Consider the following 19,839-nt stretch of genomic DNA (forward strand, 5'->3'; position numbering starts at 1 on the left):
AGCAAAATTAGATTGTAGGCACTAGATAATATTTCTGTAAAACACTGTTGACTAAACATCATTATATTCACCAGTTTTAGTAAGTTTTTAAAGTAGTTCTTGATTAAAGGATGTATTCTATTTCCTTCCACTATTTAGCCCTTTTCTTGAGTTTTCAAATATGTATATATTTAAAAGTCTTAAATTCCACCATGGTGTGAGGAGTGTATCTAAACTCTATTCCCTTTTAAAAATAATGCCTTGAATTCTGTTCTGCTTGTGTCTTTTTCTTTTCTCGTAGATGAATGATGTACATTTTTTTTTGATGACATACAGTTAAATATTGGTTTGGTGCAAGGAACTCTTACTGAAAATGGGTGTCAGGAATTCTGGAATCTAGGCTTTGCCAAGTCATGTAACCTTTTGGGGCCCCGGTCTCTACACTTGTAAAGGCAAGGGGTTGACCTCGCTGATCTCTGAGACCCCTGCCAACTCTAAAATTCTCAGTTTAAGAAATTAAAACATAAAAATAATATTGGATTATGAAATGTTGAGTGGCACATTCACTTAAATAGAAAAACGAGCCAAGTAACATAAACGTGAATGTACATCATTTGTAATTCTAATAAGTTAATTAACTGAAAGCTTTTGCTTTAGTGTTCTAATCTAACTGCACTATTCGATCAATACTAAAACTATTAATAACAAATTGGAAAATTCTAATAAATTTTATTGTTAAAGGAGTATAGTAACTAGTGCTGTGTGCAATCCTTATAACTAGCCAAGGCCAACACGCAGGTCCTTTATGAGCGCCTTCTCAGAAGAAAACAGCCACCAACCCAGAAAGACGCCTGTCTAGGTACGTTTACAAAGAGGTTAAGTAAATAATCCCTTTTAATTAGCAGGAAACTTTGCTTTAAATTAGTGTCAAATTTCATAAATATGTATTTCTTAATATTGTATGTTCCTACCACCCTTATTTAAGAACTTACTATTAGAATCAGTTTGGTTTGTAGATAAGCTTTGGTTAATTTGTAATTAATTTTAATCTTGAAGTTTTTATTTAAAACTGGAAATGTTAAATGCAAAGATTTCTTTGGCTTTTAACATATTCATTTTAGAGTTCCTACAAAAAGCACTTTTTGGAAACCATGTTCATTGCCAGAATTTGTTGGTTTAATGGTAATGACTTAAATTTGTTCAAAGTCAGTTTGTCTTTGGGTAGGGCTAAGGATAATCAAATGTGGTTTAAAAACTGAAGCTATTCTCATGCATTACAGAAGTAAAGAGAGAAGCATCTTTAGTATCTGGCTTTGTTTTTTGAGTCAATTTGTATTTATTTTTTATTGTTCTAAGTTTAAAAAGCAAAATACAGTAATATCAAGTCACCACTATCCAGATATGTTACACATTTGAAAGGAAATATTGTGATCTCATTATTTTATTGACATATTTCCCTATATATTATAAACTTTTGTTCTTGAATAGCAATAGTACTTAATTTATTATCTTTCCATAAGTATATTGAAAGTTTTTACTTGGTGTTGAATAGACCATCACTATTACATTTTTTAAAAGTTATGAAAAGCTGTAGAAATAAAACATAAAATTAAATCACAGCATTTGTTTCTCAGTTTTCAGAAGTATGGACAAAAGGAAATTAAGGAGCCAAAATTTTTCTCCACATTTCTCAAATGAAAACTAGCCCAGAAATACTTAAATTGGGTCAGTTTTCACTAAAACTGTGAAGCGAGAAACTTATCTTGTTATCAGGAAGGAAAAAAGAAAGGTTGAAGATTTATTTATGATCATTATTTTAGAATATAATTTTATATTCTCATTAAGTAACTTAACTATAAAATTAAAGAATTCATGGTGTGAAATTATGGTCATTTATGACATGTTTTAGTGTTCTTTTTAGCAATAAAAATATACTTCTCATTAACTATTGTATCGTCAGCCTATCAGTTTAGATGTGAGCACGCTAAATAATTTTGAAAAACGCTGCTCATATAATAAGACCTATATAAAGAAGGGCCCAGTATTTGGTTGGGTGGGAAAAGACTTGATTCAAAACTAAAACATAGTGAAGTTAGTTAAATAACACTTTTTTTGAGATATCGTTCATCCTTAACTCCTAGCAGTGTATTGGCATTATCTGAACTATGCTATGAATATCTGTTGAATGAATGAGTAGATGAGAGGGTGGATTTAGATTTAGAAGATAAATTTAAGATACCTTTACCTTTCGACCTAGCAACTCCATTTTTGTTCATCTGTAGCACGGAAAGGAGTACTCGTATGTAACAGTATATGTACACCCACGTTGATCACAGTATTCTTAGTGGCAAAACACTGGAAACAAAGATAAATGCCCATCATTCAGCAAAGAATGGACTTTGAGGTACCCACAGCAAGGGATATTATGCAGCCATGTGAAAAAAAGTGCTTTAGGGCTGCATATCCCATTTACATGGAGTACTGCTGAGGGAAAAAAAGCAAATTGCAGCAGGTTTGTAAAATACACCCATTTTTGGAAAACAGTGACTCCAGATCTCATATATGTATATATTTGAAAATATGGAAGGATGTGTTCAAAGCTGCCACCTTCAATTAGCAGGAGGAGCCAAGGTAAAAAGTTTGTAGGGAGCTCTCTGGTGGCCTAGTGGTTAGGATTCCAGGCTTTCACTGCCATGGCCCGGGTTCAGTACAGTATTCTTAGTGGCAAAACACTGGAAACAAAGATAAATGCCCATCATTCAGCAAGGAATGGACTTTGAGGTACCCACAGCAAGGGATATTATGCAGCCATTTGAAAAAAAGTGCTTTAGGGCTGCATATTCCCATTTACATGGAGTACTGCTGAGGGAAAAAAAGCAAATTGCAGCAGGTTTGTAAAATACACCCATTTTTGGAAAACAGTGACTCCAGATCTCATATATGTATATATTTGAAAATATGGAAGGATGTGTTCAAAGCTGCCACCTTCAATTAGCAGGAGGAGCCAAGGTAAAAAGTTTGTAGGGAGCTCTGTGGTGGCCTAGTGGTTAGGATTCCAGTCTTTCACTGCCATGGCCCGGGTTCAAGTCCCTGGTTGGGGAACTGAGATCACACCGCATGGCATGCATGGCACGGCCGAAAAGAAAAATAAGCTGTATACATTTCTATAAAGTTGTATAAATAGATATATAGGCATTTTTAAAGGAAAAATTAATTAAACTCAGTTAAAATCCTAAATGATGTTGAAATCATTTCATCTCAAAGGTTTTGAAGTTAAGTTTTGCATTAAGTTCAGCATCCCTGAAGGTGTTTGCATTGAAGTAGCTCTCACGAACTATAATGCAAATGGACCAGTTTCTGCACTTAGGCTCTTGTATGTAAAGATGAGAAAAGTGTATCAAAACTCTAAAAAGTTTATTTTCATTTTTTAAAAATTCGTAAGTAGGATATGTAACCTACTAAGACCAATTCTGCTGATTTTCTTCTGTCAAAGGAAAACATCATGAGTGATGTGAAAACAGATGTTGGCATATGGAAGTTATGATTTTAATACAGGGTCTGCTAGATTTTTTCTTTTTTTTTTTTGGAAAACCGAACATTAGAAGCCACTGATTTACCTGACGGTGAAATGATTTTTGAAATCTCAGCAGATTTCTTTAGTTATCAGTGGGTTATTTATATATTTTGTGAATTCCAAAACATTTGTGTGTCCTCCTGGTTTTAGTTACCAACAGCGTTTGTTGTTCCCATCACAGCTCGGTTGTGTTCAGCACATCAGTGTAACTGCTTATTTTATCAAATTTAAATGTTTATCATTCTTTTTATCAAGTAGTAAACATTCAGTATACCTTACAAGACAGTGAGCTGATGAATGAATTCAGGGATGTCACAGAATGTATTCTTGCTTTTGTGTGAGAATAATCAGTTAAACTCCCTTACAGCAGCAAGATTATGGAATGTTGTGTGCTGACGGTGTGCTGTTAGAGTTGTCTTAGGAGAACTCATTTTAGTTTGATTTCTGAAGAAAAACTGAGTATATCTAAACATGATATTTCAGGTTTTAGCGAAATGTCTTCCCTGCAAAAAGTAACTAATAAGTCTTCTGTTAGTTTCTGTACTCCTTTGTAAATATTACCATTTTGATTGTAAATTAATCTGCACCCCCCTTTGTAAATGGTCGTAGCATACATTAAAAATAAGTCAGGATTATATGGGAAAAAATCGCCTTGGTTTTACACTGTCTGATAGAAAACTGAATTTATTAAACTAAAATAGAAACTTACGTTTTGTCGAAAAGGATTTTGTCATTCATTTTCATTAAACAGCTTATATTCCAGGCATGCTTTATATATGTTTTGGTTATAAAAATTATTTTGACTTGAACTATAGCTACAGTAAAAAGCGAAGCTTTTGTAAAAAGTGAAGCATGTACGGGCTTCCCTGGTGGCGCAGTGATTGAGAGTCCACTTGCCGATGCAGGGGACGCGGGTTCGTGCCCTGGTCTGGGAAGATCCCACATGCCGCGGAGCGGCTGGGCCCGTGAGCCATGGCCGCTGAGCCTGCGCGTCCAGAGCCTGTGCTCCGCAACGGGAGAGGCCACAACAGTGAGAGGCCGGTGTACCGCAAAAAAAAAAGTGAAGCATGTACATATGTAATACAAAATACTAAGATTACTGGAATTTATAATATGTGAAATGCAATAAAACCTTAGTTGTATGTTTTATCTTTTCTGTGATGCAGTTGTGCAAGTTACTTGAGGTATATAGTCAGTAGTTCCTTGACAGTGTTCGCCTCTTATGAGAACAGAAACCCGCTACTTAATACAGGCATACCTCACTTTATTGCACTTCACGGATACTGTGTTTTCCACAAATTGAAGATTTATGGCAACCCTACGGCAAGCAAGTCTGTTGGCAGCATTTTTCCCAACAGCATTTGCTCACTTTGTGTCTCTGTGTCATATTTTGGTAGTTCTCTCAATATTTCAAGCTTTTTCATTATTATCATTACTTTATTATATTGATCTGTGATCAGTGATTTTTTATGTTACTATTGCAAAAAGATTACAACTCACTGAAGGCTCAGATGATGGTTGGCATTTTTTTAGCAATAAAATATTTTAAAATTAAGGTATGTACATTGTTTTTTAGACATAATGCTATTGCACACTTAATGGACTACAGTACAGTGTAAATGTAACTTTTATATGCACTGGGAAACCAGAAAATTCATGTAATTAGCTTTATTGCAGTCTTCACTCTTTTGCAGTGGTCTGGAACCGAACTGCAATATTTTCGAGGTATGCCTGTAATAAGAACATAGAATTTACTAATTATCACATTACCTGCATGATTAATGTGTTTAGAAAAATATATTACATTGAAATTTAACTCATTTAATACAGTCCGGATATTTTGCAACCTTCTGGTTTTTTAAAGGTAATTTAATTTATTTCTGTAATTTCAAAAACAGTTTACAGATCTAACATTGAGATACTTCCTCCAATTACTCTTTACTCCTTTCAGAGGAAATGGATGTGGAAGCGCGACTTACTGAATTATGTGAAGAAGTCAAGGTACTTGCATTTTTAAAATTCACGTTACCAAGTTATTTGAGTGGATTCTGTTTTCTAAGTATTTTATTGAAGAAAATATTAATTATTTATCCTTTCTAAAATGCAAAGATAAAATTGTTGACCTAGGTAGAAACACAACTTAGTTGATCAAACGACATTTGACTTGAACGTGAAGTTAAATTAACTTTAAAATGTATATTATTGTGCATATAAGTGAAATAGCAAAGACAATTAACTGATCAGAAGTGTCCTTTTTCTCTTATTAGTTCACTCAAAGAATTTCTGGAAAAATTTTTTTTTGTGTGTGTGTGTGTGGTATGCGGGCCTCCTTCTGTTATGGCCTCTCGCGTTGCGGAGCACAGGCTCCGGACGCGCAGACTCAGCGGCCATGGCTCACGGGCCCAGCCGCTCCGCGGCACGTGGGATCCTCCCAGACCGGGGCGCGAACCCAGTTCCCCTGCATCAGCAGGCAGACGCGCAACCACTGCGCCACCAGGGAAGCCCTGGAAAAATTTTTTTAAGCATTACTTAAACGTACATAGTTTTGTAAAGTGATATTGTTTAGAAATGAAAGTTTGTTTTATTTCAAGAGATCAGTTTGTCTTAGACCATTTTTCCACTAGTTCGTTCTTGCAATTAAATTGAATAGATTTTTATTTTTCCTTTTTCTTCCCCATGGTACTAAATGTTTTGACTATTTTAGGATCCCTATGTATTTCACTCTTGTTTAGCTACGTTAATGGAAGAAATCGGAGACATGAATCAAACAAAAATATATTGACTTCGGGTTGTATTTCTGTATGTAAATTTAAATGAGGACTTGACCCCTTTGAAAGTATCTACCTTCTCCTTGTAAAATTATACATAGTCAGGATAGACAATTTCGTATACTATCCTAGAGGCTTTCCCCACGGTTCAAGTAAGATAAGTGTTTTCTTTAAAAAATCACTAATGTCATTATAATAGTTGCCCCAAAGAATTATATATGCTTAGAAATAATCTTAATGTTTGTGATTAATATGGAAAAAAATATCTACAGTGTTTCACTGACATATTAAAGGAAATTTGGATGAATAAACATTATGATACTCCCAGATGGAAAGGTGAATGATCTCTGAAAGATCCAGTTTTTCTCAAGTTAATAATATTAATGCGTCTATATCAAAATCCTGTTGGAAACTTTAAACTTATGTTAAAGATCACTTAAAGAAAGGTAAGGATGACTAAGAAAAACTTTTGAAGAATAATAATAATATAGAGGGACTTGCCCAAGTAGATGCTAACATATATATATATAAAACTACAGTTATGGAAATAGACTAGGACTTCTCTAAAAGTCTAGAAAGACAAATCAATGAAACTAAATAGCACTGAAACAGTCACTAAATATGTTTAAGAATTGAATGTATGATAAAATATCACAAACATTGGGTTACATAAATAGTGTGGTAAAATATCATACTATAGAAGAAAATTCTAAATGGACTTGAAGAGTTAAATGTCCAGAAAAATTTGGAAGATAAATTTACATATACATGTATATATAAACAATCTGATCTTAGGATATGAAATAACTTTTTCAGAGTAATAGTATAAAAGACAAAATAAGGTATTGATGATTTGAAACTTCTTTAAAACAAAATGAAGGGCTTCCCTGGTGGCGCGGTGGTTGAGAGTCCGCCTGCCGATGCAGGGGACGCGGGTTCGTGCCCCGGTCCAGGAGGATCCCGCGTGGCGCGGGGCGGCTGGGCCCGTGAGCCATGGCCGCTGAGCCTGCGCGTCCGGAGCCTGTGCTCCGCAGTGGGAGAGGCCACAGCAGTGGGAGGCCCGCATACCGCAAAAAAAAAAAAAAAGGCAATAAAACAAAATGAAATATAAAGTTGAAAGGTAGCAATAAACTGGAAGAAAATATTTGCAATACTTAAAAGTGGCAAATGATTAATACTCACAATATATAAAGAGGTCCTATGTATCAGTTTCAAAACACCCCCCAGGAAAAAGGGATATGCATAGAGGCAATGTACAAAACACAGTTCTTAGCAGAACAGGTTAGTACATAGGTGACACTGTCTTACTGAAAACCAGGGAAATGCAGATTTAAACAATAAAAGGGTTTTTTGCGCATGAAATTTGCAAAAATGAAAGTGACTGCTGATCTGCATTGTTGAGAAGGGTGTAGGGAAACTAGTGTCTGCCTGTGCTGTTGGTGAGGGTAGAAATTGGTACATTTTTTAGGTCACTTCATCAGTCTGTTCTGAAAACATCTATTAAAAACGCATGCTTTGCCACAAAACAGTTTTTATTTAGGAATCTGCCCCGCAGAATTGCTAATACATTTCAACAGACATAAAGAATTATCAATTCCCATGTAGCCATTTGAAAGGATTAGGCAAGTCTCTATGCATTGACAGGGATTCTTTAATTCAAGATATATATATTCATCTATGATGCAAGGTACTGTTTTCATGCTGAAAAGCTCTCTAGGATATATTAATTGAAAAAATAGGGACTTCCCTGGCAGTCCAATGGTTAAGACTTCGCCTTCCAATACAGGGTGTTCATGTTCGATCCCTGATCCGGGAGCTAAGATCCCACATGCCTCAGGGCCAAAAAACCAAAATGTAAAACAGAAACAATGTTGTAACAAATTCAGTAAAGACTTTAAAAAAAATGGTCCACGTCAAAAATCTTTAAAAAAAAAAAAAAAAGAAAAGAAAAAAGAAGTTGGAAAAATGAGTATGATTTTTATATTAATAAAAGCTCTGTATGTATTTGATCATATTTGTGTGATTAGATTACATATAAAATATTTGAAAGGCTATATATACACACATACATATACATTTCAAACTGTTAACAAAAATACAGAAAACAATAGCATGAAGGATGGGGCTGTGAAGGAAAAGTTTTATTCTTTACTCTATATCCATCTGTACTAAGTGTTAAAAAATAATACATATGTATTCAAATATTACTAATAAATTTTTATGTACTCGTATTTAATTTCAGTATTTAAATGGACGTCATAAAATTTAACGTAAACTAGGGTAAACTTTGACAGCAGATAGAATACACAAGAGGTGGAATAATGAGAGGTCTTACAAAGAGGTCTTACAAATCGATAAGAAAACCTGTTATTCCCCATTTTTCATATTAGTATAGGTTAGACACCAAATTACAAAAACTGCTAATAAGTATGTGAAAAATATTTAATCTAATTATCAAAGAAACAAAAATTTAAATATTCTGACGTCATTTTTAACCTAGCTGTGATTTTTTAATAACAACGTAATGCTTATTGAGATGCAGTGAGATACAAATTCTCGTACCTCGTAGATCTTTCTCAGAGATTAGTTGGGCAGTATGTATCCAAAGCCAAAAAGAGTATTCCTTCTCAATTTATACCAAATAAACAAAGATTCATATGTAGTGTAACTTATAATATTGTAAAACATTAACCTAAATAAATCGCCAACAGTAGGACAATGGTTAAAGAAATCATGGGACACTCATAATCTAAAAATGTTGTACAACCTTAAAGATGTTGCTTTCAACAAATGTTTGATGATGTAGGGAAATGCTCATACTGTGTTATCCAGTGAAAATGGCATAAAGCTATATATGATTCTGGTTTTTTCCTCTCTATAACTGAAAAAAATTGAAGGCTATAAACTAAAATGAACTTTATTTTTTTCTTTTTTGCTTTCCCCCATTTTCCAAGTCTATTAAAGTAAGCACCATTTTGTAATCAAACAAGGTCAGTGAATGCTATGAATAGGACAAAATAATGAATGTTAGTTGAAAAATATATATAAATATAAGGTCTTATTATTCCTACATTTATACATATAAAAGATCTTGTCAAACTTAATTCTGATTTCCTTTTTAATATAAAAAAGAAATGATTATTATTTATATTTTGACACTTACTGTAAAGAGTTATATAAACCAAAGGAGTAATTTGTTTATACCTGAAGGGATGCTTTTCCCAATAATGAAAATACTAAAAGTCCTTTCTCAGAACCTTGGTGCCATGATCCCTGAGAAATACAATTAATAAATACAAGGTATCTAGATAGCCTTGCTCTCTGGAGGAGAATTAGTTCTACTTGTGTGTAGATTATACTAGGTGTAGCATTGCTTGCCTTGTGTAGTGCTATTTAATTACTGTCAAATAGTCTTCTTTTCCTAACTCCATTAAATTCATTCTTGAAACAATACAGCAGGTTTCACCTTCTTTATAGTACATTTTAATCTTTTGTGTGTTCTTAGGAGACATGAAAAACTTGTTAGCTTCATTTCTAATAACATTTATAAACCATTTCCTGGGGCAGAACACCTCTGTAGAATTTCTGTGTATGTTGATGAACCAGTACTTATCATCTGTTGACTATTAGCTTCCATTCCAGAATTCTGGAATTTGTCAGCGTTTTCTGAGTTTGTCCTCGTATTCTGGGAGCTTTTTCCTTATCTGAGGCCTGTAATTCCTTATTCATTTATTTGTCCAGTAAGTATTTATTGAGTGACTACCGTGTACCGGTAACCAGAGTCACAAAAGTGAATAAGACACGATCCCTTCCTTTCTTACTAATGTTGCCGAGTTTTTGTTTTAAGTGTTCTCTTAGTTAAGAAGATAAATGGAAGCTTGGTTTGGGTTGGGGAAGAAAAGGCAGCTGGATTGCAGACTTCAAAAAGAAGCTAATACAAACAGAGAAAGAGGGTCATATGTGATAAGCAACATTTGGGGGTTTTGTTTGTTTTTAGAAAGGGAGGGTGCAGTGCAGTTTGAGACACGTTGAACTGTCCAAGTACAGTCATCCAGTAGATGCTGGATCTAGAGCTCGGGGAGATGTGATCCGGAGCCATAAGTGAGGCCATCATTGGTGTGTAGGCGGGAATGGCTGTCAGCTTCGATCTGAGCAGACAACTTCTTCCGTCTTTACAGTAGGAAAATGAGATCAGCACCCATGTATGTATTTAAAGTAGATTTCTTAGTGTTACTAGTAATTAAAGACAGATTTTTGCATCAAGATACTACCTCCCTGAAGACTGACTGCTGCCTCAGTGTATTGAAGAAAAGCCTGTCCTCACGATAAAAATGCTTGGCCAAAGAGAAACATCATTCTGATTTATAGTCCTTTGATATTCTTTGTTTAGAAGTTCTTATTTTATCAATTCAAGAAAACCAAATGCCTTTTAGAAGATTCTGCATCTCATTCAGTACTCTTAACTTCCATCATCAGTTTAGGTGAATATTTAAATAAAAGGGGATAATTTAATACCACTATTAGAGCACTCATAATATTATATTGTAATCATTTACCCACTTTTCTTTCCTCATTAGGCTGTGAACTTTTCATATTAATCTTTGTGTCTGTAGAATGTAGGCCCTAGCATGTAAAATGTGCCCAGTAAATACTGGGTGAGTGAATTGTTAGAAAAGAGAAGGAAAGAAGTGTTCGACAGCTCTATGAAAGGATTCCCACAAGCAAAATAAAATCTAGGAGCACAGGTGTGAGGGCAAAGCAGTACTTTAGAGAGTTGTCTCAGTCCTTTCTGAGGAGTTACGGATCTTTTAAGTACTTTACTTAGCTGATGGGGAAAAAAATCAGATTTTAAGATTTCATCATCTTTCAAAATTTTTATAACTTTCATCATGATTTGTACATTGTATTTAAAATTCCCAGTATTTTAGTGTTTGAATTTGATCATGTTCTATAGAATCCTGATTTGTAACTTTAGACTATGATGTTATTTCAGTAACAAGATACCTCCGGTATTGAAATATTGGTTAAATGGTCGAAAAGTGCTGAAGTAACTATCAGATAGAAAAAAGCCATGGGTCAGTTGGTCTCTCTCCACACACACATGCAAGCGCATACACACACATTTTTAAAAACTAAAAATTTGCCTTTGTATTAATAGTCTCAGTAACATATATAGATGTGTTATGGTAATTCTCAGAGAGCAGTAAAGGTTTTTTTCCTTGTCATTTCAGAAAATAGAGAATCCTGATGAACTGGCAGAACTTATAAATATGAATCTCGCACAACTTTGCTCACTTCTAATGGCTTTATGGGGACAGTTTCTGGAAGTTATAACACTACATGAAGAGCTAAGACTATTATTAGCACAAGAGCACCATACTTTGAGGGTAAGTTTAAAAAAAGTGATGTTAGAGCATTTTAATGAGTACAGTAAGTCCCCTACATACGAATCTTCAAGTTGTGAACTTTGAAAGGTGCGAACACACGCTCATGTGTCCAGTCACGTAAGTTAGTTCACATGTCTGGCTACATTGTCACGTGCGTGTCCCCTACATACGAATCTTCAAGTTGTGAACTTTGAAAGGTGCGAACACATGCTCATGTGTCCAGTCACGTAAGTTAGTTCACATGTCTGGCTACATTGTCACGTGTGTGCATCCTCTACAAGTGGTTGTGCTTTTGTGTATTTTACTGTACTGTACTGTATAGAATACAGTAGTATAGTATCTTTATTTCAAGCGTAGGATGTCCGGAAGCAAGTGTAAAAGCAGCGGTGATGTAGCTGGTACTGCTAAGAAGCGCCAGCTGTTGTACTGCACTACTGTACTTTTCAAGGTACTGTACTGTAATATCAAAAATGTTTTCTTTATTTTTTGTGTTTGTTTTTTATGTACTATTTGTGTGAAAAGTACTATAAACCTATTACAGTACAGTACCATATAGCTGATTGTGTTAGTTGGGTACCTAGGCTAACCTTGTTGGACTTACGAACAAATTGGCCTTAGGAACACACTCTCGAAACAGAACTCGTTCGTATGTAGGGGACTTACTGTGTCACTTTCTATTTCTCCCTTCAGATCTGTTAGTATTTGCTTAATATAGTCATGTGTTCCGGTGTTGGGAACATATATATTTACAGTTGGGAGCTCCCTGGCAGTCCAGTGGTTAGGACTTGGCGCTTTCACTGCAGTGGCCTGGGTTCAATGCCTAGTCAGGGAACTAATATGCCACAAGGTGCCTGGCACAGCCAAAAATAAATAAATAAATAAATTAGGTCAAGTTGATTGATACGGTTGTTTAATCAATATTCTGGATTAACTTTTTTTCCCTGTGTCAGTTTTTTAAAGACATACCTTGATCATCCATCCTCCGTAATCTCGGATGAGAAATCAGTTGTCATTTATATTGTTGCTTCCCTCCAGCTGCTGTTATAATTTTCTCCTTATCTTTGGTTTGCAGCAATTTGACTCTGATGGTGCCTTGTTGTAGTTTTCTTTATATTGCTTGTAGTTTATATATTTTCTTTATATTTATCTAAATATATATTTATATATGTTCTTGGTATTTATCTTTATTTATCTTGTGATTTGCCAAGATCCTCATATCTGCAGGGTGATATTTTTATCAAAAATTTTATGAAAATTGTAGCCATTAGAACTACAGAATTTTTCTGCCCCAGTTTTCCCCTCTGCTCTCTCTCTCTGGCACTCTGATTTCACTTATGTTTGATATTATTTTGTTTCTTAGTAGTTTTTCTCTGTGCTCTTCAGAGTGAATAATTTCTGTTGTTCCATCTTTGAATTCACTAACTCATTTCCATAGTGTCTAATCTGCTCTAAACCTTATCTAGTAAAATTTTCATTTCAGATATATACTTTTTACTTCCAAAATTTGCCTTTGGTTCTTTTCTTTTTTTAATCGTTTCATTTTTCTGCTAAGGTTCCTCGTCTCTTCATTTGTTATGACCAGCTTCTCCCAGTCTTTGTCCAGTTTATACTTACGGCTTGAAAGTACTGAACTTGAAAGTGCCTGAACTTCTGGTTTCTGATCCAGCTTTAAGAGGCTTGGACTTCATCACTCCCTTTCTAACAAGAAAAGAGCTGAACAAACCAAATATCAACACATCTTTTTAGGTCCATTAGAGAACCGAGGCCACAGGATAAACTCCTGACCCCCAAACTGGAGAGATGGCTAGCCAGTTACAGAGAATCACATCTTACCAAAGCAGAAACCAACCCATGAACAGAAGTCACCAGGAGCCAGTACCAGAAGAGCAAAACTTAATCTGTAATTGATGAATTTCTGGAGGCTCAGTGTGAACAAGCTTGAGTTAATAACTCCAGGAGGGCCCAGTCTTAGGGGACACCCACACTTCTATGAGTTTTAGCTCCAAGAACCTTACTGGGTTCACATAGATCAAATCAGAGAAATCCCCTCATGCAGGGAGAGGGGGAAATAGCCATTTGTAAATACATCCAGAGCATTCTGTCCTTCTTAACAAGACCTTCCTCCTCAGAATCTGTCTTTTAGAGTCCAGCTGACCTGCGGGACCCAGCTCCAGCCCTCTCTAGCCTTTCACTTGGGGGAAGGAAAATACCCAACTTATACATTATTAGGGATTTGCAAATTAAAGCAACAGTGAGATACCATGCATACCTGTAAGAATGACTAAAATTGAAAACACTGACAGCACTAAATATTGGTGAAGATGTGGAGCAACAGGAACTCTCATTCATTGCTGTTGGGAACGCAAAATGATACAACCACTTTGGAAGACAGTTTGATAGTTTCATATAAATCTAAACATACTCTTACATAATAATCCAGCTACCATGCTCTTTGGTATTTACCCAAATTAGTTAAAAACAGGTCTGCACAAAAACCTGCACTCAGATATTTACAACAACTTTTTTTTTATAATCGCCAAAACTTCGATGTCCTTCATCAGGGGAATGGTTAAACAAACTGTCATGTATTTACACAATGGAATATTTTTCAGTAATAAAAAGAAATATGCTATCAAACCATGAAAAGACATAGAGAAACCTTAAAAGTATATCACTGCTAAATGAAAGAAGCCAATCTGAAGAATTACCTACTATATGATTCCAATTCTATGACATTCTGGAAAAGGAAAAACTATAAATAAATAATCAGTGGTCGCCAGGGGCTCAGGGGGATTGGGAGAGAGTCTAGTGGGTGGAGCATAGGAGATTTTTAGGGCAGTAAAACTGTTCTCTATGATATTGTAATGGTGGATACGTGTCACTATACATTTGTCAAAGCCCATACAATTCACAACAACAAGGGTGAATCTTAATGTAAACGATGGACTTTAGTTAATAATAATGTATCAATATTGGTTCGTCAGTTATAACAAATGCATCACCGTAATACAAGATGTAAATAATAGGAGAAACTTGGGGGCTTGGGGTATAATTGGAACTCCCTATACTTTCTGATCAATTTTTCTCTAAACCTAAAACTGCTCTGAAAAATTTAGTCTATTAATTAGACTAATTGCCTGCTAATTCTAACACCTAGATTATCTTGGAGTCTACTTCTACTAACTGCTTTTATCTCTTGGTTGTAAGTTACATCTTCCAGCTTCTTTGCATGTCTAGTTGATGTTCTTCAGTGCTTGAAACAGTTGCTCATGTATCTTGTGCAGTTTTGTAAGTTGTTTTCAGTAGAGTCAATCCAATACTAGTTTCTCTGTCATGGTCTAAGTAGACGTTAAATAGTGCTTTTCGACCATGGCTGTACATTAGAATCACCTAGGGAACTTCAAAACTTACCAGTGCTGAATGGGGCCCAGGCATGTGTAACTTTAAAAAAATTCTCCAAGTGATTAACAGGGTTAGGCTTTTCCCTGAATAAGAGCATTCTACTAGGGGGCGTGGGAACTGAAATCTGGCCTGTCCTCCCTGGAGGCAGGTTGTATCTGCCTGTGGAAGGAGCACGTTCTTGTTTTTGTTTCTGTTTTTTCCTTTCGTTTCCATTATGGTTTATCACAGGATATTGAATATAGTTCCCTGGGCTATACAGTAGGACCTTGTTGTTTATCTGTTCTATATATACTAGTTTGCATCTGCGAATCCCAAACTCCCACTCCTTCCCTCCCCCAACCCCCTCCCGCCTGGCAACCACAAGTCTGTTCTCTAGTCTGTGAGTCTGTTTGTGTTTCATAGATAAGTTCATTTGTGTCCTATTTTAGATTCCACCTATAAGTGATATCATATGATATTTGTCTTTCTCTGTCTGACTTACTTCACTTAGTATGATCATCTCCAGGTCCATCCATGTTGCTGCAAATGGCATTATTTCATTCTTTTTTACAGCTGAGTAGTATTCCGTTGTATATATGTACCACATCTTCTTCACACATTCATCTGTCAGTAGACATTTAGGTTGCTTCCATGTCTTGGCTATTGTGAATAGTGCTGCAATGAACATTGAGGTGCATGTATCCTTTTTTTTTTTTTTTTTTTGTGGTATGCGGGCCTCCCTCTGTCGTGGCCTCTCCCGTTGCGGAGCACAGGCTCCGGACGCGCAGGCTCAGCGGCCATGGCTCACGGGCCCAGCCGCTCCGCAGCATGTGGGATCCTCCCAGACCGGGGCGCGAACCCGGTTCCCCTGCATCGGCAGGCGGACGTGCAACCACTGCACCACCAGGGAAGCCTGCATGTATCCTTTTGAATTAGAGTTTTCTCCAGATATATGCATAGGAGTGGGATTGCTGGATTATATGATAGTTCTGTTTTTAGTTTTTTGAGGAATCTCCATTCTTTTCTGAAGGAGCACCTTTTTGAATTTGCCCTTTAAAGCTTCCATATGGATCAGCAGGACCCTGGATTCTAATGTGTAGCCACTAGCTTCTCCTAACAAGGGTGGAGGGTCAGGAATTCTTATTAACTTTTACAGAGATTTTAAGATCATAACGTTTTCAACTGTATTGATGCTTTCTGTGCTCTAGAAGAGGGAAAGAGTTAGAAATAACTTGTATAGCCATCCTTTCCCACTTAAAGGTTTCTTTACAATGACGCGTTATCTATTCAAAACATGACGCAGTTTGCGTTTTTAAGAACTCATCTCTAAAGCTACTTCATCTGATATTCCTTCAGTACAACTGTATCAATGAACCTTAATATATTAAGCTATATCTTTTTTAATAAAGTAGAAGTACTTTCTGAGAACATACTGTTTATTTATAATATTTAGTTTGATGCTATTTATTTCCTATTTTGCAAGGTTTAGGCAGACTTCCATTGTTAATGTAATTATTAACATAAAATGTATTATAGCTTTTATGTGTATATACAAAAAACTTGCCCAGCATTTTCAGGAAATAAGTCTACCCAAAAGTGAATTTTGTTATCATCCAATATATGCTTTTTAAAGGGCTGATTTTTTCCTTAAAATCTTTTTGACCATTTTATTTTATTTTATTTTTTTGCGGTACGCGGGCCTCTCACTGTTGTGGCCTCTCCCGTTGCGGGGCACAGGCTCCGGACGCGCAGGCTCAGCGGCCATGGCTCACGGGCCCAGCCGCTCCGCGGCATGTGGGATCTTCCCGTACCGGGGCACGAACCCGTGTCCCCTGCATTGGCAGGCGGACTCTCAACCACTGCACCACCAGGGAAGCCCCTTTTTGACCATTTTAAATGAAAACTTTCTAGTGTGCTTCATGGTTGCTTACCTTCTGAAGCAGACTATATAGAACCTAATTTAGCCCTTTCAAAGTGACTTAGTTATCATTATGAATCTTGTGTAAAGTGTTCTGCTTTAATAGTACACTGGTGTCCTGTGCTCTCAAAAATGTCTGCATAGTAGATCCTCCATTAGAGAGGCCCAAGTTATATTAATTTTATTACTTATTTTATCTGCTTTTTATGGGAATTTTCTAGGTTTTCTTTAAGGGGGGCCTTTTTGTTTCAGCATCAAGTTCTCATTTCCTTTTCCTAGTATACTTATGTATACTTAATGCCTATATATACTATGTATACTCTAATTCTCCTTTTCCTTTGGTTTCATTTGCTCTTTATAATGTACTGTGGATCGAGAAACCAAATAACTTAAACCAGTAGGGGTTGTATCTAATAGTAAGCATAAATCAGGTTTGTATAAAAATAACTTAAAGAACATTTGTTCAGATAGCCTCATCCACCAGAGGACAGACTGCAGAAGCAAGAAGAACTACAGCCCTGCAGCCTGTGGAACAAAAACCACATTCACAGAAAGATAGACAAGATGAAAAGGCAGAGGGCAATGTACCAGATGAAGGAACAAGGTAAAACCCCAGAAAAACAACTAAATGAAGTGCAGATAGGCAACCTTCCAAATAAAGATTTCAGAATAATGATAGTGAAGATGATCCAGGACCTCAGAAAAAGAATGGAGGCAAAGATCGAGAAGATGCGAGAAATATTTAACAGAGACCTAGAAGAATTAAACAACAAACACCTAGAAGAATTAAACTACAAACAAACAGAGGTGAACAATACAATAACTGAAATGAAAAATACACTAGGAGAAATCAGTAGCAGAATAACTGAGGCAGAAGAATGGATAAGTGACCCAGAAGCCAGAATGGTGGAATTCACTGCCATGGAACAGAATAAAGAAAAAAGAATGAAAAGAAATGAAGACAGCCTAAGAGACCTCTGGGACAACATTAAACGCAACAACATTCGCATTATAGGGGTCTCAGAGGAGAAGAGAGAGAGCAGGACCTGAGAAAATATTTGACGAGATTATAGTCGAAAACTTCCCTAACATGGGAAAGGAAATAGCCACCCAAGTCCAGGAAGCACAGAGAGTCCCAGGAGTGATAAACCCAAGGAGAAACACACCGAGACGCACAGTACTCAAGCAGACAAAAATTAAAGACAAAGAAAAATTATTGAAAGCAACAAGGGAAAAACGACAAATAACATACAAGGGAACTCCCATAAGGTTAACAGCTGATTTCTCAGCAGAAACGCTACAAGCCAGAAGGGAGTGGCATGATATATTTAAAGTGATGAAAGGGAAGAACCTACAACCAAGATTACTCTACCCAGCAAGGATCTCCTTCAGATTCGATGGAGAGATCAAAAGCTTTACAGAGGAAGCAGAAGCTAAGAGAATTCAGCACCACCAAATGCTAAGGAACTTCTCTAAGTGGGAAACACAAGAGAAGAAAAGGACCTACAAAAACAAACCCATAACAATTAAGAAAATGGTAATAGGAACATACATATTGATAATTACCTTAAATGCAAATGGATTAAATGCCCCAACCAAAAGACACAGACTCACTGAATGGATGCAAAAACAAGACCCATATATATGCTGTCTACAAGAGACCCACTTCAGACCTAGGGACACATACAGACTGAAAGTGAGGGGATGGAAAAAGATATTCCATGCAAATGGAAATCAAAAGAAAGCTGGAGTAGCAATACTCATATCAGATAAAATTGACTTTAAAACAAAGAATGTTACAAGAGACAAGGAAGGACACTACCTAATGATCAGGGATCAATCCAAGAAGAAGATGTAACAATTATAAATATATATGCACCCAACATAGGAGCACATCAATATATAAGGCAACTGCTAACAGCTATAAAAGAGGAAATCGACAGTAACACAATAATAGTGGGGGACTTTAACATCTCACTTACACCAATGGGCAGATCCTCCATAATGAAAGCAAATAAGGAAACACAAGCTTTAAATGACACAATAGACCAGATAGATTTAATTGATATTTATAGGACATTCCATCCCAAAGCAGCAGATTACACTTTCTTCTCAAGCCCGCACGGAACATTCTCCAGGATAGATCACATCTTGGGTCACAAATCAAGCCTCGGTAAATTTAAGAAAATTGAAATCATATCAAGCATCTTTTCCGACTACAATGCTATGAGATTAAAAATCAATTACAGAGAAAAAAACCATTAAAAACACAAACACATGGAGGCTAAACAATACATTACTAAATAACCAAAAGATCACTGAGGAAATCAAAAAATGCTTAGAGACAAATGACAACGAAAACACAACGATCCAAAGCCTATGCGATGCAGCAAAAGCAGTTCTAAGAGGGAAGTTTATAGCAATACAAGCCTACCTCAGGAAGCAAGAAAAATCTCATAAACAATCTAACCCTACGCCTAAAGAAACTAGAGAAAGAAGAACAAAACCCAAAGGTAGCAGAAGGAAAGAAATCATAAAGATTAGAGCAGAAATAAATGAAATAGAAACAAAGAAAACAATAACAAAGATCGATAAAACGAAAAGCTTGTTCTCTGAGAAGATAAAATTGATAACCATTAGCCACACATCAAGGAAAAGAGGGAGAGGACTCAAATCAATAAAATTAGAAATGAAAAAGGAGAAGTTACAACAGACACCACAGAAATACAAAGCATCCTAAGAGACTACTGCAAGCAACTCTATGCCAGTAAAATGGACAACCTGGAAGAAATGGACAAATTCTTAGAAAGGTATAACCTTCCAAGACTGAAC

At 36.0% G+C, this 19,839-nt stretch overlaps 1 protein-coding gene across 7 annotated transcripts in view; it reads left to right on the top strand.

Annotated features, from left to right (window-relative positions):
• The window catches only part of FAM135A (family with sequence similarity 135 member A), a 127,593-nt gene that overhangs the window by 70,714 nt on the left and 37,040 nt on the right, over window positions 1-19,839 (top strand). For all 7 annotated transcript variants that reach the window (XM_024132955.3, XM_024132952.3, XM_024132954.3 and 4 more), the window contains 3 exons: window positions 761-838; window positions 5,505-5,554; window positions 11,553-11,708. In XM_024132955.3, the coding sequence (XP_023988723.1) occupies window positions 761-838; window positions 5,505-5,554; window positions 11,553-11,708 (284 nt within the window). The remainder of the gene's footprint in view (window positions 1-760; window positions 839-5,504; window positions 5,555-11,552; window positions 11,709-19,839) is intronic.

The sequence above is a fragment of the Physeter macrocephalus genome, chromosome 10 (genome assembly GCF_002837175.3).
Source record: "Physeter macrocephalus isolate SW-GA chromosome 10, ASM283717v5, whole genome shotgun sequence".
NCBI classification, from domain to species: Eukaryota; Metazoa; Chordata; class Mammalia; order Artiodactyla; family Physeteridae; genus Physeter; species Physeter macrocephalus.